A 13530-nucleotide genomic window follows, 5' to 3' on the forward strand; every position below is an offset into this window, starting at 1 on the left:
CTCACTTCCAGGCTCCATCATCTGCAGCGTTTCCAACTCACTCATCTTCCAGGCTCCATCGTCTGCAGTGTTTCCAACATGCTCACTTCCAGGCTCCATCATCTGCAGCGTTTCCAACATGCTCACTTCCAGACTCCATCGTCTGCAGTGTTTCCAACATGCTCATCTTCCAGGCTCCATCATCTGCAGCGTTTCCAACATGCTCACTTCCAGGCTCCATCATCTGCAGCGTTTCCAACACACTCATCTTCCAGGCTCCATCATCTGCAGCGTTTCCAACACACTCATCTTCCAGGCTCCATCATCTGCAGCGTTTCCAACACGCTCATCTTCCAGGCTCCATCATCTGCAGCGTTTCCAACATGCTCACTTCCAGGCTCCATCGTCTGCAGCGTTTCCAACACGCTCATCTTCCAGGCTCCATTGTCTGCAGCGTTTCCAACACGCTCATCTTCCAGGCTCCTACAGAGCAGAGCTCACCGAGCTCTCAACACTCCATGGCTTTTCTAGTCCAAAGTCCCAAAGTCCTTGCACAAGCCTCCCCAAAACAACATGGCCAGGTCTGTCACAGCAGCACCCCACTGTCTTGGTACCAGCTCCTCTTAGTTAGGGTTACCATTGCTTTGATAAAACACCATGACCAAAAAGCAAGCTGGGGAGGACAGTGTTTACTTGGCTTACACTTCCACAAAACTGTTCATCATTAAAGGAAGTCAGGACAGGAACTCAAACTGGGCAGGAACCTGGAACCGGAGCTGATGCAGAGGGCATGGAGGGGGGCTCCTCCCATCGTGGGCTGGGCCCTCCTATATCCAACACTAATTAAGAAAATGCCTTCTAGCCCAATCTCACAGAGGCATTTTCTCAATTCTCAGAGGCTCCCTTCTCTCCGATGATTCTAGCTTGTGTCAAGTGGACAGAAAACTGGACCGCACAGTGGCTTTCTGCCTGTCGTCTTGCGGTTCACACCTTTGTCTTCCCTCAGCTCCTCACTTGTTAGTCCAGATATCTACACACAACACAGTGTGACAGACAGGGTGACATCTGCCTCCCCTGGGCACCCGTGCATGGATTCTTCCCCGATGGTGTGAGAGCCCATCCCCCGTCATCATTAGGATGTGCTAGATTCTGTTTTCTCAAATCCTGACAGGATTCCCATCATATGTGGGGCAGAAACATGATGCAGCTAAGAGGCTGCTGATGCCTCAGCCTAGACACACCCCTAAAAGGTCAACAGGGTGCTGCCTGCAGAGAAGACACTCCCTGGGAGCCTCCAGGTCAGGAAATCTGAGAACAGTGTGATGGATGCCGTCATCCTCAGAGCCCACCTTCCTGTGGCAGCCGGCATTCGTGCGTGTGAACTCGGGTGAGGAGACCACATCTAGGGGTCTCTTTAGATGACACTTCTGCGCTGGCTGCTTCTACACAGACCCCAGGCTGACACAGGAGCGGCCGTGATGACAAAGCTCTTTGTCTGAAGTCCCTGTCCCTTCAGCGCCTCGGGTGTGTTTTGTTCCCGAGTGTGACGGCTCCGTAAGAGGACTCAGACAGGGGCGATTGTCTCGGAACTCTTTAGCTTCATTGTCGCAGAGCTGCACATGCATGCTGTGGTCAGCGAGGCCCGCGACCTGGGGCAGTGCCAGAGGACTGGGCCTGGCAAGGATCGTCCTATTGTGAGACAGCCCGGCCTGACCGCCATAGCTGGGAGGCAGCGGGCATGGCGGGAGGTTATGTAGCTGACTAGAAGGCACCAAGCAATGAGCCAGGTGGGGGTCCAGGCACCGCCCCTTACAGAGTGCAGTCCACCTGGGGATGCTGCCTCCACCATGGTTGCCCAGGGTCCTCCTGCATTGCGTGACTTTTTCTCAGATGGCTGGTTTCACCCAGGTGTATCTGTTAGCAGTTCCTGAGAGTATGGGGCTCATGCCTTTGTGATCATAGCTAAGTGGCTCTGTCACTTAGGAAGTCGTCATCGGCTGTACTGTCTGAATTCGGGTGGGACTGACCCTCTGCTATAAAGTGATGGGGTGACAAGGACATGTGGGGAGCTTGTTGAGGGTGCATTCGTGGGACGACTTCAATATCCCTCTGGGCATGTGCTTTATAGAAGGGCCAGGACGGCTGCAGAAGGAGGCTATGACTGAATGGCCACCTTGTCCACAGCATTCCCCTGAGCTATTAGTTGGGCCAAGGAATTGCCTGCAAATTGAGGGCAAAGGTCATACATAGCTCGGAAATTGAGCCTTGTCCCTTGGCTGTGTCATGAGGAGGTTGTGGTGACCTGTCCCTTGGTCCTGGAGTGGAAAGATTCACCAAGACCCAAATCTAACTCCATGTGGATGGACTCCAACATAGGGTTGGAGAAGGCAGACAGCGGATGCCCAGGGATGTCACACATGACCCTCTGCTGACTGCGGGATTGGCATATCAGGAAGGAAGGCAGGTCAGTGTAAGTTTAGGGGACTGTCAGACAGGGTCCTGGACAGCATCTCACTTTGTTGCCCAGGCTAGCCCGATCTCATAAAAACCTTGCTGCCTCAGCCTCCTGAGCTTTGGGCTTAAGGGTGTGAATGTTCCCCACTGGTGAAGCCTTGTCCTCTGAGCTCCCCGGTCTTTGTACTTGGCTACGGCTGACACTGAGCAACGGCTTTGGTAAGGGGTTGATTAGTCAACTTCCCATGGCTATGGACAATCTCTCAACAGCCTCTCCTCACAGGCCAAGCCCTTAGGTTTGTAGGGAACAGGATCCCGCAGAAATAACATTCTATTCAAAGGACTCTCTGGAGGGTTCTGCCCTGCTGGGGGCTATCCTGATGAAGGTAAGTCATTTGTGGATATGGTCCTAAAATCTGGGGATATTGTATCATTGGCTGGAGTGGGCTACACACAGGAGACTCACTTCCAGAGAGGATTAACTGAGGGAAAACCCTTCCTGGATGTGGGTGGCACCATCCTGTGAGCAGGAATCAGCTCCCATCTCTTGCCTCCCAACTGATGCAATGTGACCAGCCACTTCCCGACTGATGGGACGTGACCGGCCACTTCCCGACTGGTGGGACGTGACCGGCCACTTCCAGAATGACCAGCCACTCACATTCCTGCTGCCACAGCTGAAGCCTTTTCTGCTGTCATGGCCGCAAGGATTGTGCCCTGAACTATGATCTTAAATCCTCCCTTCCTGATGCTGTCTTTTTCAGAACATTAAATGGGAAAGGTAAGTTTGAAGCCAAGGACTGGAGAAGCCCTCAGTTGCTGTAGGCAGAGTTTAATGAACCATTTGGGTGAGAGGCCCAGCGATCAGGGCACTGAGAGAAATGTAGACTGTATGGGCCCAGTTTATAAGGCCTCAGGAGAGAATAAGAACATTATTTGCAAATATATTAGAGGACATTTACAATGTGTTCTGGCAGAGAATGGCTGTATTTTTCCTTTAACCTGAAAAAAACTGAGTGAGGCTGAATTCGAAAGTAATGAAGCTGGGTGTCAAGGGATGGCACAGCCTTTAATCCCAGCACTGGGAGTTCAAGGCCAGCCTGGTCTACAAAGTGAGTTCCAGGACAGCCAGAGCTACATAGAGAAATCTTATCTGGAGAGGGGGTGTGAGAAAAGTAATGGACTTAGTTATTCGGTGGGGAAGGGACTCCTAAGACAGAATAACATTCAAGCTGTGGAATGCTTATTGCTCACCGCTCTTAGATCTCTGGTGAGAGAAGGCAGAAAGATTTAATAAAATGTGCTGTTTGGAAAATAAAGAGTGGGTGAGCTTGAAGATGCCGACAAGAAGGGTATGGACAAAACAGGTGCTGAAGAGAAACTGGAAGCACTAGAGAGATGACTTAGTGGTTAAGACGAGCACTGGCTGCTCTTCCAGAGGACCCAGAACTCACATGATGGCTCACAATGGTAACTCCAGGTCTAGAAAATCCAACGCCCTCTTCCAGCTTCCACAGGCACCAGGCACACAAACAGTGTACAGGCGCATATACCAGAAAAACATGTAAAAATATTAAATAAAACACAAAAGTAAACATTAAAACCAGAGGGATGGGAGCTCTGCTACTGGGACCATAGCAAAAGCGAGGGCAAAGCCCTCACTCCTGTAGACTCCAGCTGTGTAAATGCGAGCTTATTTAAACAGAGAGGCTGAGCTGATATCATTGCTGGAAGGTCTTCCCGACTCAGAAACATCTATCCAAGGAAATGTTTCCCTAGGTCATTTGCTAAGGTGCATAGAGGCCAATCCAGCTGTGTTAGGAAGATAACAGCCTTTTAGCTGGCAACACACCTTAGCAGCAGCTACTTGGAAGAACAAGAGTTACAGGACCATAGACGCTCGCGCCCAGGTTCCAGAAAGCTGCCAAGATTTGGCAAGGTGCAAAAGGATTGGAATCTCTAAAGGGAGGCCCAGAGAAGCCACTGAGTGACACAGGGAGGAGGAAGTCTAAATTGCAGTGGCGACCCCGGGATATAGGAGATGCCCAAACTTTCCAGCCCATGGAAAGCTTCACACACGGAGTGGAGACAGAGCAAGAGAGGGCCTGAGTGCAGGGGGGAAGAGCCGGAGGAAAGGACCACCCAAGGCAGCTGAGCCAAGATCCCAGGCACGGCTCTGCAGGGCTCAGTGTCTGCCCACCTGGATTTGGGTCTTGCTCTGGCCCAATCCTTCTTTGCCTTGCTCCCGTCCCTCCCATTTGGAATAACAAGATTTATTCTGTGCCACTGTATATCAAAGCACGTAACTTGTTTACTGACTTTTTTTTTCACTGGCTTTTATAGAGGTTCAGAATTAAGACTTACCTTGAGTCACAGAAGAGACTTTGGACTTTTGAGCAATGTAGGAACTGGAAGATGCTATGGAGATTTTGCACAATATGTATTTTACTAGATGGAATGAGCCTTTATGGGCAGGGGTGGAATGTTCCCTTTAGAAGTGTGTGTCTGGGTTGCTAAGGGGTGGAGTTGTGATGGTTTAGCTGTCAACTTGGAATCACCTAGGAGACACCTCTGGGCATGTCTATGAAGGTGGTTCCAGAGAGGTTCAGCTGAGAAGGGACACCTGGCACTTCAGATGAAATAAAATGTAATAATAATAATAATAATAATAATAATAATAATAATAATAATGAGAAATCAGGTCTTGTTTACCTCTCGCTGCTTCCTGAGGGCAGATGGGGTGTGACTGGTTGCATTGTTCTCTTGATTGACATGTGCCTTCCCCTCCACAATGGACCTCATCCCCTCAGACTGTGAGCTTCTCTAAGCCCCTTTATCGGAGCCAGATCTTTGTCACAGGGAGGGACTAAGTAACCAGCAGATGGATTTCTCACAGCCACAACAGCCTATGCACGGAGGCCAATGCTAGGTATGCTGCACGGAGGCCAATGTGGTGTGCTGCACGGAGGCCAATGTGGTGTGCTGCTTGTGTTGATGGAAGACTGACTTCACCACTTTCTTTGAACGGCATACTACAAAGTTCTCATGCAAAAAGCAAAGGGTCCAAAATGGTAGGCTTAACATGCTTGGACCCTACAGATCAACCGCCCTATGCTGAACGGGACCATTTCAGAGGAAACCAGAAAACTAAAAGTCCTGACATTGTGGCATCCATTGCTAGTTTACAAAACCCATGTGAAAGTGCCAGGTACCCCCTAAGGGTCACACGAGGTGTGGAGATGAAGTCACACCCCCCTAAGTGTCACACTGATGAAGTCACACCGAGTCCGACCCAGGAACTCACAGGAACACACCACAGGCCCGGTGCACAATTGTCTCTCTCATTCCACACACACGGTTACCCTCTAGGATGGACATCAGCTTCTCCCATGTACACGTAAGACAGAAAGAGGGGATGGTTCTTACGTTTACTGCCACTATTCTTTTCCGCATGGACTCAAGAATTAATATCACACCATACTTGCTATGTGATATGGTAGCAACCCTGGCCGTTACTCAAATGGACCACTTACATCTCGCTGGGAAAGCCTACAAGTTAGATAGGCAGAAGCAAAGGTTTTGCTGAATGTATAGGGGAGGTGTCTGTCCAGACTTCACAGTCTTCCTGGAATATACGTTCACTGCCTGCAGACCATTCTTGTTCTGTGTAACGGCTTTAGGAGTGTATAAGCTCTCTTGGGTTTGTCATTGTTCAATAGCTTAGAAAGCATTTGTTCTTAAAATTCTTAGAAATCCAGGCAATTTCTAGTAGTGACCTTTGGTGACCCCAAAAGTCCCTGGGCCTAAGGAGGGCAGGCAGTGAAGAAACCATCTTAGGGGACTAACAAGTGTTCACAGGTTCCTTTGTGGACGGTTATCAGTTATATTCTCCAAGAAGCAGCACACACATCCAATCCCTCTTTTATTTAAACATGAAATCGTAGCACAGTGATAGAAATGTCCTCAGAACGTCAGCAATGATGAAGAGACCATGCGAGCACAGACCTTTCCTTATGGGGAGAGTCATTGGCTGTCCAACACAAACACTCCCCCACCTCTAAAGTGGAGGACCAGGCGCACAAGGCCCTATGAGTAACCAACCACGGAAAATGTGCTTAGCATTGCACTGAGGCCAGTTAGAAAGGGAGTCAGGGAGGGGCGTCTGGAGGCAACGGTGAGGAAAGAAGCCAGAGCAGACACAGACAGGGATGGACTGAGCGGTACGAAGACCAGAAGATGGACAGAGAACGAGGAAGCTCTCCCTAGAGGCCACTTCTTCCAGAGGGCAGCAGTACTGTTGTTTGCCTTGGGTGCCAATGAGACGAAGCCACACTGTGCCAGGCTAGGATGCAGAGGTAGTACCCTCTCCACTGTCCTACCTAGAGAAAGAGCCCTTCTGCTCATGCCAGGGTTGCTTATTCTGCCCCTTTGGCATTAATCATTTAAAATCAATGAAAATCTACTTCTCAGATTTCAACCTCGGGTCAGAAAGATGAATTAATAAGCGGCTTGTTTTTAAACTCATCTGGTGGCTGGAGAAGCTCCCTCTAAACTAAGGCTTCATGTTAGACAAAGTTTGTGCCAAGGAAAGAGAAACGGGACAGAGACGGAGAGAGCAAAGGTCTCTACAAGGAAAATATGTAGTTGGTTCTTAAAACTGTAAGGCTTCGATTTAAAATACAATTAAGAATCGACACATTAAAGTCTAACAAAAACATTAAACCAGTTATTGACTTGCATAAGATAAGTAACAGACAAGCAAACTGAGGTACTGCATTACTCTCCCACAACCAACCTTATCTGATTAGAACAAACACTTCCTTCTTATCCTTGGGGTTAAATCCACGCAGGCACAGAAGAAATAAGAAAGAATCACCCTCTAGTTAGTGGGGAGGGCATGGCTACCAAGAGACAGGAGTTTTACCCTTCATTCAAATAATAAATAAAATTTAAAAAGTCGCTATTTACAGCTTACAGACCCCTGTGTCGCCTGTCTTCACAGTGATGAAAGCCAGCTGCCCTCATCCACAGGTACTTCCTCCTTTCCCCTCGACTAACTTCCACAGTGGGCAGACTTGCCCTGCCTTGCTTTTACACATGCACCTCCCCTCCCCGGTACCCTTTCCTTAGCCAGTGTGGGAGACATTGCTGTGCCCTCAAATAAAGGCTGCATTCTTAGCAAATGCCAACCGTAACCCCTGTTTTCCTTCCTGGAGGCAGCTCTTGAAAACAGTTCTGTGCTCCTGGGGACACGTGTGTGACCGTAAGTGATACTGGTGTATGTACGCGAATGCATATATATGTGAGAGTGGCGATGTATGTGTTACCGCGGGCGTGTGCGGGTGATTGTGTATGTGTGCGTGCACACACGACTGCTAGTGGCGCCGTGCATGTGTAGCTCTGAGCATGAGTGTGCCTGTGCCCACTGGAGGGAAGTGTTCTCGTGTGCATATGTGTGAAAGTGTGGGTTGTGGAGTGGCTGACCCCGTGGCTGGCAGACAGCACACAAATCCACCAGGGTCATCCTGTGGCAACAAGAGCTCACTCACAGGGTGCACAAGTTACAAGTTAACCAGACTTTCTAGGCTTTCCAACACCCAACATCTTTCTGATTTCGGAAGGAAACAAATCATAAAATGTAGCACCACGTTGGGGCTCTACAAAAGGAGACCACCCACCCTCGGTGGTCACAGGCTTGCAGAGTCCCCAAGAGGTGGCATACCACCTGGGGCAGAGGGCCACTGGGACCACTCCTTAGGGTGAGAGGTTAGAAGGCATTTCACAAGTCCTTCCTCCCCACAGGGGGAGCAGGAAGAGCAGAGGACAGCCATTGGAGTCAGGTAAGTCTGCTGTGTCCCACGCTGACCTACTTGGCTCACGGTGCACGGTGCACAAGTGGGCGGTGGGCATTAGAGGAGACTGTGGGTCACCCATGACTAAGTGCACCAGAGCAAAGTTCCAGGCTGTGGTCCTGTCCCATGCTGGCCTACCTGGTTCACAAGAGCCCAGGTGGGCAAGGGGCGAAGGAGGCAGTGGTGGGTCACACCAGGCTCACCTGGGCTCACAGTGTGCTCAGGTGAGGCAGTGCGTCCAGAGGCCCTGTGCGGCTCCTTGCAGCGGCTGCCGACTCCACCCCACGCAGCCACTCGGTGCATTTGCGCACCAGGCCCTCGTCCACCACCTCCACCTCCTCCTCGTACTCCTCATCGTCGTACTTGTGCTTCTCATTGAGCAGCGACACCTTGAGCACCGGGCGCAGGCTGGAGGGGCGCGAGCTGGACATAGTGGCCTGCAGACCTCCTGGCATCAACGAGGCACTGGGAGAGCGGCTGCTGACAGCCACAGCCAGAGGCGCGTCGGGGACACTGGTGGGACCGCCCCTCCGCAGGGTCGAGGTCCTGGTCCGGGGACAAGGGACCAGTGGGCGCCGAGGGTCGGCCGAGGGCGTGGGGAAGGGCCTGCGGGACCGAGCCATTAACTGTTTCTCCAGGTGGCGCCTCTGGATGACCAGGATGGCTTCGGGCGTGAGGCTCAAGGAGAAGCGCGTGGCGTCGTCTGGCCCGGCCCCCGCCCCCACAGAAGTCCCCGAGACGGTGGCTCCCGCTGGGCTGTGGCTGCTGGCGACCCGCCGGGGCGCGGAGCACGTGGTAGAGGTTACTGCACGGCCCGGAGAGGGCTGGGGCGGAACGCGTGCGGAGGTCGGCGGCTGCGGGGTGCCAGGACCGAGGCCGGGGCCGCGGCGGCCCGGCGGCCTCTTCAGGGTGGCGGAGGGCCAGGAGCTGGAGAGCAGCATCTCGGGCGGCCTCTTCTTCTTCTCCCCCGTGGCGGCGGCGGCGGCGGCGGCAGCCGGCGAGGGCACGGGCGGCGCACAGGGCCTCCGGGAGAGCTGGCGCGCGGCGGGGCCCCCCGGGGTCCGGGGAGGCGGCGGCGGAGGTGGCGGAGGCATAGGCGGGAATGACATGACGCCGCCGAGCAAGCGGATCATCAGTGTCCTGGAAGGAGAGGGGCGGGTCTCAGTCATCGCGCGCGGAGCCGCCCCACAGGCCCAGCGACCCCCTGCGTCTCCCCATCTGTTGCAGATCGCCGCGCGCGCTCCCCCCACACCCACCTGCGAGCAGCCGCAGCATCTCCCGCTCCTTCCCAGCCCCGGCCTATGCTCCGCGGCTTCAAAAGAAGGCTCCTCCCGCCCCTTCCTCGCTACAGCAACTCCCAGGAGCTCCCTCTAACTGGGTGCTACGGGCTGGGTCCTGCGGGCACTGCCACCAGCCGCCCAACTGCAGGCGAATCTTGATGTCGCCCGGTTCGCACCTCCGAGACGCGCGGGGCTGGGTCGGGCCGCGGGAGGAGGAGCGCGCGCTAGCATGGGCTTGCCAAGTCCCGGGCTGGGCTGCGCGGGGCTGCTGTCGCCGCCGCCGCCGACTGCTGAATACTGGAGACAAAGTGCCCAAGAGCAGCAGGGGCGGGAGCTGGCACCCGGTGACCCAAGCTCTCCCGTTCTCCCATGGCCTGCGAAGCGAAGGCTTAGTCCATCAGAAGTCGGGAGCTAGGTCTCAAGGGAGCCGGTGGCACCACCAAGTCACTGCTGGAGCCCTGCATGTTAGACAGAAAACCCTTTCAGATGACACGGGAGAGAAATCTCCTGGAATCGCAGGGAAGTACCCGGAACCGGGTGGGGCGTTTCAGTGCTACCTAGGTTTCACTGACATTGTTGATGCCACTCCTTAGGAGTTGTTTGCACATTAAAACCAGTTGTTATCTATGCATAGGCAAGGTGAGTTGTTATACAATAGCAACATAGGAAATATTAGACATTGTTCTGTTTTAAGGAGTGACTACAGGCAAGGCGATGTGTTACCACCATGGAAGGATTCAAAACCACAGCCAATCTTTACCTCAACTCCTATTCCGGTTGTCAATACTTTGAAGCATACCCACAATACTGAAAGGACCATAAGTCGGCAATCCAACCGTTAAAGCAACATACCCCAAAGTCAAGGGTTTCAGAGGGCAGCCCCAGGACCCATTTCACTTACAGGTGAGCATCAAACATCTAGACTTCAAAACTAGTCCCCATCACAGTGAAGAGCTGACCCAGGGAAGGTCGCACGGCACATGGGAAAGTGAGTAAGCCTGTGTGTTCTGTGCCAGCAGACACCCCACCCCCTCCTCTTCTGTTTGTCCTGCGCAGCAGTAACTCAGAGCCCAGGGTAGCCAAGGAAACTCGGGTGGCGGAAGCATTTCTCATTAGTGGTGGGGGAGCTGGCGTGGGTCCCACAACCACCATAGACATCTCCACACTGCGTTCCCTCTATAACAGCAGCTAGCTTCCAGATAGCTCTTCTACTCCCGGGAGCCTCCTGTCCCTGCCAGGGAACCCGAGGCCTCTGCCTCTGAGCTCAGGCCACTAGGACACGGGGCAGCTTAGCCCCCAAGATACTGAAGACATGCTTGTGTTATTCCAGACTCTAGTTTTTAGGTAGTTATGGAGATAGATATATAAGCAGTGGCCACAGATTGAAGCTAGGGGTAAGGGTCAGCAGCTATTTCTGTAGGGACAACTGGGGAGGTCAGTTTTAGAGGAAACCCAACAAACAGCTGGAGGCCCCGATGTCCTGGATGCCAGTGAGTACGTGCAGCATCTGGAATCAGCTGCTTCCCGTGTGCTCAGATCACTCCCTGAGGCTTCAGAGTGTCAGAAGTAATAGCATTTGAGTTGGAGGTCAGAGCTGGGGGTGACAGGGCAGTCTCATAATTTTAAGAGCTGACATACACTAACATAAGTCTGTGCCAAGCACTGCTTGTCCAATATACTAGGAAAGTGGAGCTTCTAGAAGCTCCGAAATATGGGAGACAGAACAAGGCTCAGCCCCAGATGAGAGTCTGAAGTCAGAAGGAGCTATCACACGGAAGACAAGGAAGAGTCTGTTGGCTGGGGAGGTAGCAGAAGTGAACCCCACCTCCAATGGTAGAGACTGGCATGTAAGAGCCCAGGGAAGCAGGTGAGCAGTTGCCAGGGTGACAGCCAAAGTGGCCCAAACTGGGAACTGGGTGGGATGTTCCATGTCATCTCAGCAGCCTGCAACCTGGGAAGCTGCAAGCATGCCTGTCCCCCAGGTCCAGGAGGAGCGGAAGAAGGAAGCCCCAGTGCAGCCCTGACCTCAGGGAAGGGACTATATATGCTCCTGTACCTCATGTGGGCTACCTTCTGACGGGATCCTCCGAATCTTCTGCCACCGAGAACAGTATCTACACATGAGCAGACTTGTTCACCTGCCCGCCTCCCTCTGCCTCTTAGAAGTCAGGAAGAGGAGGGCACCTGGAAGGAGGCCTGGGGGCGTCCACGGTGACTCAGTCAGCCACACTGACCGTTACAGAATCCGTTACACATTCCATTTGGTGGGAATGGGTGGCAGGTGGCAGTTGGAGCAAGGGAGATCGCCCACAGCGAAGGGGATCAAACTTGACTTTCAAAGTGGGGATGCAGAAGCTGGCAAGGTGGCTCAGCTGATAAAGGTACTTGCTGCCATTTGATGACCTGGGTTCGATCCCCACATGATGGAGGAAGACTCCAGTAAGTTGTTCTTTGAGCTCTCCACAGGCACTGTAGGCGGGGCACAGGCAAACACTTACAAAAGGAAATAAACGCAAAAACAACCTAAAGTAATTACAAAGGGGGGGGCTCATGATGCATTGATTAGTTAACAAGTTCGTTTTTTTACGCAATTTTATAAACATTGAATTTTTTTCTTTTTAGGAAACTTTACAGACCTGAACAAAACCCAAGGGCAGGATCATGAGGTGACAATACTAAGAATGTCACTGGGTAAAAGTAACCTAAAGGATGCACAACACATCGTGTTGGATGGATGTCAACCCTGTGCTTTTCTCCCACTGTGGGATTACCAAACCTTAGCTTTCCACAGGAGTCAACTTTCACCTGGAAGGAGATAGTTCTGACAATCTCACACCTAAATTACTATAAATAACTGGAGCCCAAAGCATCAGATGGGTAAAAGAACAAAACTACATAATTCGGTACATTAATATAAAAATAGGACAGTGATTTTTGAATGTTTCAAAAATATGCAACGGGGGAAAGAACCACGTTACACAATTTGGAGAGTGTGAAGGTGACCACGCAGAAGGTTGGACAGTGCAAGACACTTCCAGTTATAAACTCAAAACAAAGTGCAAACAAATCTAAAGTTTCTGTTCAGAGTTACCGCAGAGCTCAACAGTGGAATTCAAAGGCTTGGCTCGGCTCAGCCCCCAGACGTGAAATCATCAAACTGCTTTCACGGCACATTTTCTTCAATGAACTTTCCTGACGAGTCAGCCTCATGGCTGCTCCCCAGAAGTCTGACTTCTATGGAAAGAGGCTTGGATTTGGGGTTCTGTCTTGGCCAGTGTACCTGAACCTAACATCAATGGACTCTACAGTCTCTTGTGCCTGTAAAACCGTAGGACAAATGGACTGCCAATTCTCCCCCTCCAGGAAAGCCGCAGCAGAGGAAGACAATAAGCGAAGGCGCAGCTCTGCAAGTGATGCAGAGGTCGAGATGGACACCAGTGCAAGAGCTGACCAGGCAATGCATGCATCCATCCATGCAGATGTAGGCCATGGCCCCAAGGAGAACTGAAAGCATGTATCAAATAACTGGAAACATCCCTTGCCAGTAGCTTATAAAAATATAGTCAGTACTGTAGAGTCCTTCTACAGCAACACTGCGGGCCTTCCCTTACCTACCACTGCAACAGCGCAGTATTAACTACTCAGACAGTCCAGACAAAGGTCACTTATAACAAACAAAAAGTCAACCATTATAAAAAAAAATAGTGTCCATTTAAAAAGTAGATTTTTTTTTCTTTTAAGTGAACAGGACATTTTATGTATTAAACTTAACTTTAAGTCTGTCAAGAATGGTTTGTTAAAATCCGTATGTAATGTGCAAATATGCTGAAACAGACAAACTTAACACAGCATCTGCACAGGAAAAACGTTAGCTCCCAACATGACAGCATGGGTCTGGTTGCAAAGTAAGAGGTTCTCTGCATCAGCTCCACCAGAGAAGCACGAGAAGGGACGCCAACCACAAG

The 13530-nt window shown here is 51.7% G+C and overlaps 1 protein-coding gene across 3 annotated transcripts; it reads right to left on the reverse strand.

The window, feature by feature from the left end:
• Positions 1-6348: 6348 nt before the first annotated feature.
• On the reverse strand, positions 6349-10563 carry Prr18 (proline rich 18). Of its 3 annotated transcripts, XM_041679971.1 has the most exons (3): positions 10467-10563; positions 9742-10023; positions 6349-9425 (listed from the first exon to the last, which is right to left on the reverse strand). In XM_041679971.1, the coding sequence occupies exon 3, from the start codon at positions 9416-9418 to the stop codon at positions 8495-8497; it is 924 nt and encodes a 307-aa protein (XP_041535905.1). In that variant the 5' UTR covers positions 9419-9425; positions 9742-10023; positions 10467-10563; the 3' UTR covers positions 6349-8494. The 3 variants fall into 3 exon arrangements, with proteins under 3 accessions (XP_041535905.1, XP_041535904.1, XP_041535903.1); XM_041679970.1 differs by lacking the exons at positions 9742-10023; positions 10467-10563 and adding an exon at positions 9542-9734; XM_041679969.1 differs by lacking the exons at positions 9742-10023; positions 10467-10563 and having other exon boundaries at positions 6349-9734.
• Between the last annotated feature and the right edge of the window lie 2967 nt (positions 10564-13530).

Source organism: Microtus oregoni, unplaced genomic scaffold (genome assembly GCF_018167655.1).
Source record: "Microtus oregoni isolate MIOR12 unplaced genomic scaffold, Mior012 000033F_ref0000390, whole genome shotgun sequence".
Classification (NCBI taxonomy): domain Eukaryota; kingdom Metazoa; phylum Chordata; class Mammalia; order Rodentia; family Cricetidae; genus Microtus; species Microtus oregoni.

What these genes read in the sequence shown, in the direction of transcription:
- Prr18 (XM_041679969.1), bottom strand. Translation starts at nt 9,454, where the DNA reads ATGACTGAGACCCGCCCCTCTCCTTCCAGGACACTGATGATCCGCTTG.